The sequence below is a fragment of the Microtus ochrogaster genome, chromosome 10 (assembly GCF_000317375.1).
Source record: "Microtus ochrogaster isolate Prairie Vole_2 chromosome 10, MicOch1.0, whole genome shotgun sequence".
NCBI lineage: Eukaryota > Metazoa > Chordata > Mammalia > Rodentia > Cricetidae > Microtus > Microtus ochrogaster.
Genome location: NC_022016.1, coordinates 79929664 through 79935374, shown reverse-complemented (window position 1 = coordinate 79935374; position 5711 = coordinate 79929664). Strand labels below are relative to the sequence as shown.

Here is a 5711-nt window from a genome sequence, read left to right as displayed (position 1 = left end):
ATGAGACTGTGTGTCCAAAACCAACACAAATAAAAACCAGCAGACACACAGAGTTAACTGGTCTCAATACAGTAGAAAGCAAGGCCCTAAAGACCCACTGGCTAAGGTGAATACGCATACAGGCTGGCAAACTAGAGACATGCCAGCCTTTGTATTCAGCTGTACATAAAGCTTTAGAGGAAACGGAAAGAAAATGCACTTAAGTTATAGGTTAAGATCTACAAACAGAAGGCTTGTTCTCTGGTCCTACCCTACTAACCAGCAAATCGGAGCAGAGTTAAATTATTCTCTCTAATTCTCATTTTATCTGTGAAACAAGAGGGACGAGAATTCAGCTTCTAAGGCCTTTGTGGGCCTAGTATTCTACACTGCTATAAAGCATAACTCACTGTAGAGTTGCCAGATATTAAGGAAATATATTAATAATTTAAGACCACATGGGGGCTGGAGGGATGGTTCAGTGGTTAAGAACACTGGCAGCTCATCCAGAGGTCCTGAGTTCAATTTCCAGCAACCATATGGTAGCTCATAACCATCTATATTGAGTCCTGGTGCCCTCTTCTGGCCTGCAAGCATACATGCAGGCAGAATATTAAATAAATCTTTAAAAAAAATTTAAGAGTATCAAGAAAGCTTCACAAACCTGTGCCTGAAGTAGTCTCAGCTGCCTGTCTTGCTCTGTGACAAAGCGATATGCATCAGGAGATAGTCCCATCATGCCATTGTCTGGCACCGTGCTGGGTGTGTGCATGCACATGGCACAAGTCTGTGGCACACATGAGTCCACATGTGAAGGTCCTGCCACAGGGGATGGCTCTCCATTGTTGTGGGGAGAATAACCACCCATGCCTCCCTGAGGTTTCATGGCCACAGGGCTGCTGGAAGAGTAGATGGCATTATGACACAGAGATGGACATCCACTTGAAGGAAATAATGCATGTTTTGGAAGGGCTTCATTTCGGAGGTCTTGAACGGACCCTACTGTATTTCCCTGCCAAGAATTTATTGTACTATACTGAATATGGCTGTGACGTTGACAACAGTTGCAGATGTTTGTGGAATAGTAAGATGGCAGTGAAGGCGTAGGTACTTGAAGTTCCATTGGTCTTGCTGAATTATGGGGTGAAAAAACAAAATTGTGTGGGTGAGCTTGTGAAGCAAGTGAGGGCTGCCTAGAATTCATTGTGGAGGGTCTCACAGGATAGTCTTCCTTTTGCATGCTTCCAGCAGAAACTGCTGGAAGTTTCTCAGATACCTCAGGAGACGGTGCATTAAGAAACGGTTTAACATTGGCGTTTCTGAGATGGAGCCTTTCTTTCTTGCAGGTAGGTGATTGCTTCCCTCTGGACTGTCTCAGAGCAGCATCCTGGTTTAGCTGATTTGGTTGTCCCTTCAGGGATGGATCCCCAGCGTCAGCTTCTGAGCTGTGCTTGTCATCACAAAGCTCAGGCTGCAATGGCCTCATCAACAAAGGATTCTGCACAGTCATCGTTTCCAGCGGGTTAGTCTGGGAACTCGAGCCTGTGAAGCTGCTGTCTAACACAAGCGAGAGTTCAGGGACAGATGGCTGGATCTTAGAAATCTGGAAATAGACACAAAGAGGAAATTCTTAGGAAACTTATTTGCTCTATTTCCTTTACACACGCATTTCCCAAGTGTTATCCAATTACATATTAAGATTTATTCATTACTTAGACCAACAACAAATATTTTCTGGGTAGCAGAGATACAACTGTGAGAATAAACAAGGCTGTTGCCCTCGAACACAGGAGAATATTCCCCTGACTTATTGAGTTTTTTTGAGATTAGGGGTGGTAGTTTGAATGTATTTGAACCCCATAAATTTCATAAGGAGTGGCACTATTAGGAGGTGTGGCCTTGTTGAAGTAGGAATGGCCTTGCTAGAAGTTTGTCACTGTGAACTGGCTTTGAGGTTTCCTATGACCAGGATACTTGCCCAGTGTCACAGTCAAATTCCTGTTCCCTGCAAGTCAAGATGGAGCCAGCAAAATTAGCCTGCATACCACCATGCTCCCTGCCATGATGAGAAGGGAAACCTCTGAAACTGCAAGCAAGTCACCTTAGTTAAATGTTTTCCTTTTAAGGTTCCATGGTGATGGTATCTCTTCACAGCAATAAAAACCCTAACTAAAACATTAGATCTCTCTACATAGCCTTGCCTGTCCTGGAACTCACTCTGTAGACCAGGCTGGCTAACTCAAGAGACTCACCTGCCTTTGCCTCCCGCTAGAATTAAAGGCATGTGCCACCTCCCCAACTCCCCTACTCCACCCCAGGCTCCTAAACTTATTTAAAATGGAATTCCTTTATTATGACACTGATCGACATTGTCTAGATTACAGAACAAAAACATGAAAAAGTGTATCTTACCCTCACTTGCCAAAAAATTACCAGGCAGAATGCTTCAACAAATACAGCAGCCCATGTAATGTTTCTTAAAGAAATAACACTCTGCCAGGCAGTGGATCTCTGAGTCTGAGGCCAGCCTGGTGTACAAAGAGAATTCCAGAACAGCCAGGTCTACACAGAGAAACCAAAAGAAGAAACAAACAAACAAACCAAAAACAAAAAAGAAGAACAAACCAAACACCTACTCCAATAAATAGTTCAGGACACTCTCCGCTGACGTCGCTCGACTAGTTCTTTCATTTATAGTAAATAAAAGAGATGGGAGCCAACAAAAAATCTGTGACAATTTTTTTTGAAGCAGTGTTGGAAATTGCAATACAGATTTTAAGCTTGAGGGTTAAGAGAAAGAAATAAAGGGCTGGAGAGATGGCTCAATAGTTAAGAACACTGGCTGCTCTTCCAGAGGACCAGGTTCAATTCCCAGCACCAACATGGCAGCTAACAACTGTCTATAATCCAGTTGTAGAGGATCTGATACCCTCACACAGAATATATATATGTATATATATATATATATCAATGTACATTACAAAATTAACAAATAAACCTTTAAAAAGAGAGAGAGGGAAAAAGTGATGCTTGGGAAGAAATTTAAAACATCAACAGTGTGGGTGTGGACGTCTCAAGGGAAAGTCACCAACCATACTAATTTTTTAAAATCTTTTCCATTTCTTTTCCTTTCAGTTAAGTCCAATTAAGGTAAATATTTCTAAAATAGCTCACTAGTATGACAAGCAAGAGTTATTGGCACCTCTAAATGCAAGCAGGATGTTTTCTCTGAGTACAATAACAAAGCTAACGTCAGGAGCGGGTGAGAGAAAGCAGAGTCCATTTGTGTGCTGGAAGCACCAATGCCGAAGCCAAAGCCCCAGAATGGCAATGCCAGTTGTCTGCTTACTAGTATGTGGATCATGAACAGCTAACCAGCTGAAACCTCCGTTTCCTTACACTTACGTACACATTCTTATGTGAATATATGTATATACCATTACTTAATTATATGTACCTGTGAGATATATACATACATTCCTACATAGAGATATAATCATATAATAGCTAGGACGATCCATATATAAGAATGAGGTGGTATTTAAGTGTTTTACTATATAAGATTTCTAGCTGAAGGTGAGTTCATTTTGAGCGTACTACCTTCTCACTCACTGGGTGAGGACTGGGAATCGGTCTTGGAGAAAAGTCATCTTCAAAGTCAGCATCAGGTTTATTTCTGGATATTTTCCCAGGAGATATTTTTTGAGGAGATCTAAAGAGTAGAAGAGGAGACAAAAACCCTTCAGTCAGCCAGGGTTGGTTGAAATGTGACAATGTCATTTAGTAAATACTAATACATACAATTTAGTACCTGACAGCTGCAGATGACTTTCTTGGATCAGTGTTAGTTTACCAGGAAAGCTGGTCTACCCAGGGTTAGTTATCAACTGCCCCATTTACCCAATCACTCAAAGTAGCCCTACTTTTTGAAATGTTACAGTACATCAGTGTACAGAAGGTGTCACTGAACACCTTCTGGTTGACCACACTCAACAACATAGAAAGAACGTGCATTATAGCGTGAAATGGACTCCGTAGTACTTTTGTAGTATTTTGAAGACCACAGAACCTTCAGGAGGTAGTGGCTGTTGGAAGTAGGTCAGTTAGGGTGGACCTTTGAATGCCACCTTTGCTTTTGACTCTGTCCTGCCTTACGTCTCCTGGCCCCCCATGTGAAGTCCCATCGCTGTTGGATGGAGACACTCATGTCACCATGCCTCCCCAGTAAGAACTGAAATCACTCTGAAACAATGAGTCAAAATAACCTTTACCTAATAGCTGTTCTAATAGCTGTTCTATCAGCTATTTTATTTGTTACAGAAATACAAATTTGTTAAGACACACTGTATTAAACATCCACTGTGATAACAAGGAAAACCACCGAATTATGTTTTTCTGTGTACTTTTAAAAAACATGGGTGGGTGGGGTGGTGCATGACTTTAATACCCGCACAGCAGCAGGCAGATCTCTATGCTCTACATAGTGACTTCCAGGCTAGGCAAGGTAAGAACTTGTCTCAGAAAAAAAAAAGCATTATTACGTTTAAAAAACCTATTTTGTGTATCATGTGTACGTATGTGCAACACACAGGAGTCACAGAACAACTTTCAGAATTTGGTTCTTGCTCTCTCCTCCCTCCCTCTCTCTCTCTCTCTCTCTCTCTCTCTCTCTCTCTCTCTCTCTCTCTGTTTGTTTTTTTTTTTGAGAGAGGGTTTCTCTATGTAGCTTTGAAGCCTGCCCTGGCATTCAATCTGTGGACCAGGCTGGCCTCAAACTCATAGAGATCCTCCTGCCTCTGCCTCCCAAGGGCTGGGATTTAAAGGTGTGAGGCATATCAAATTCTCTCATATCAAGTAAAACCTAGAGATCAAAAGTCACGTCATTCGAGTTGAAAAACAATTTTTTTAAAATTTATTTATTATGTATACAGTGTTCTGTCTGTCCATATGCTTGCTGGCCAGAAGAGGACACCAGATCTCATTACAGATGGCTGTGAGCCACCATGTGGGTGCTGGGAATTGAACTCAGGACCTCTGGAAGAGCAGTCAGTGCTCTTAACCTCTGAGCCATCTTTCCAGCCCCTCGAGTTGAAAAACAATTTGTTTCACCCACTGAGCCATCTTGCTGGCTCCTAAGTTCTTTTTAAAATTAATTTTTAAGTTATTATACAAAGTTATAGTTTATTTATTTTTATAGCATTTTCATATAGATGTCATTACACCAGCTCTTATTCATCCCCTTTTCCTGTGTGCTAATATATACAGTGGGAACATACTTAAAATGGAGTACACCTCCTATTTAGTCAGCTGTAGTCACTGTATCCCAGAGAGCATGCTCCACCCAAAGAAAGGAACTCTGATAAGGTTGGGGATATAGTTCAGTGGTAAAGTGATTGACTAGTACGTGTAAACCCTGGGCTCAATCCCAGCACTAATGAGAAGGAAGGAGGGAAGAAAAAATTTTAATGTTGGCACCAAGTTTCAAAGGTTAAATTAAGGTTTAAGATCAAAGATTTTGTGTTGGGGGGGGGGGTAAAGATTTAGAATGTATGTGCATAAGGGTGTTGTTGTTGCTTGTTTCATCTTAATAAACAAAGTCTCATTAGGATGCTTTAGGGAAAAGTGAGCAATAATAAAGTAAGAGAGCTTAGAATTAGTGAGGTTCCTAAAAAGTATCCTGTTCTACATAAGTTGAATTCTTCCTCAAAATGAAAAAGAGAGGGGCTGGAGAG

General features: G+C 41.3%; 1 protein-coding gene across 2 annotated transcripts in view; it reads right to left on the bottom strand.

The window, feature by feature from the left end:
• Positions 1 to 5711, bottom strand: part of Stil (STIL, centriolar assembly protein) — a 49176-nt gene that overhangs the window by 21228 nt on the left and 22237 nt on the right. The window contains exons 10-11 of one of the 2 annotated variants that reach the window (XM_005353603.3): positions 3580 to 3691; positions 644 to 1582 (exon numbers count right to left, since the gene is read on the bottom strand). In XM_005353603.3, the coding sequence (XP_005353660.1) occupies positions 644 to 1582; positions 3580 to 3691 (1051 nt within the window). The remainder of the gene's footprint in view (positions 1 to 643; positions 1583 to 3579; positions 3692 to 5711) is intronic. The other variant, XM_013348508.2, reaches the window with a different exon arrangement.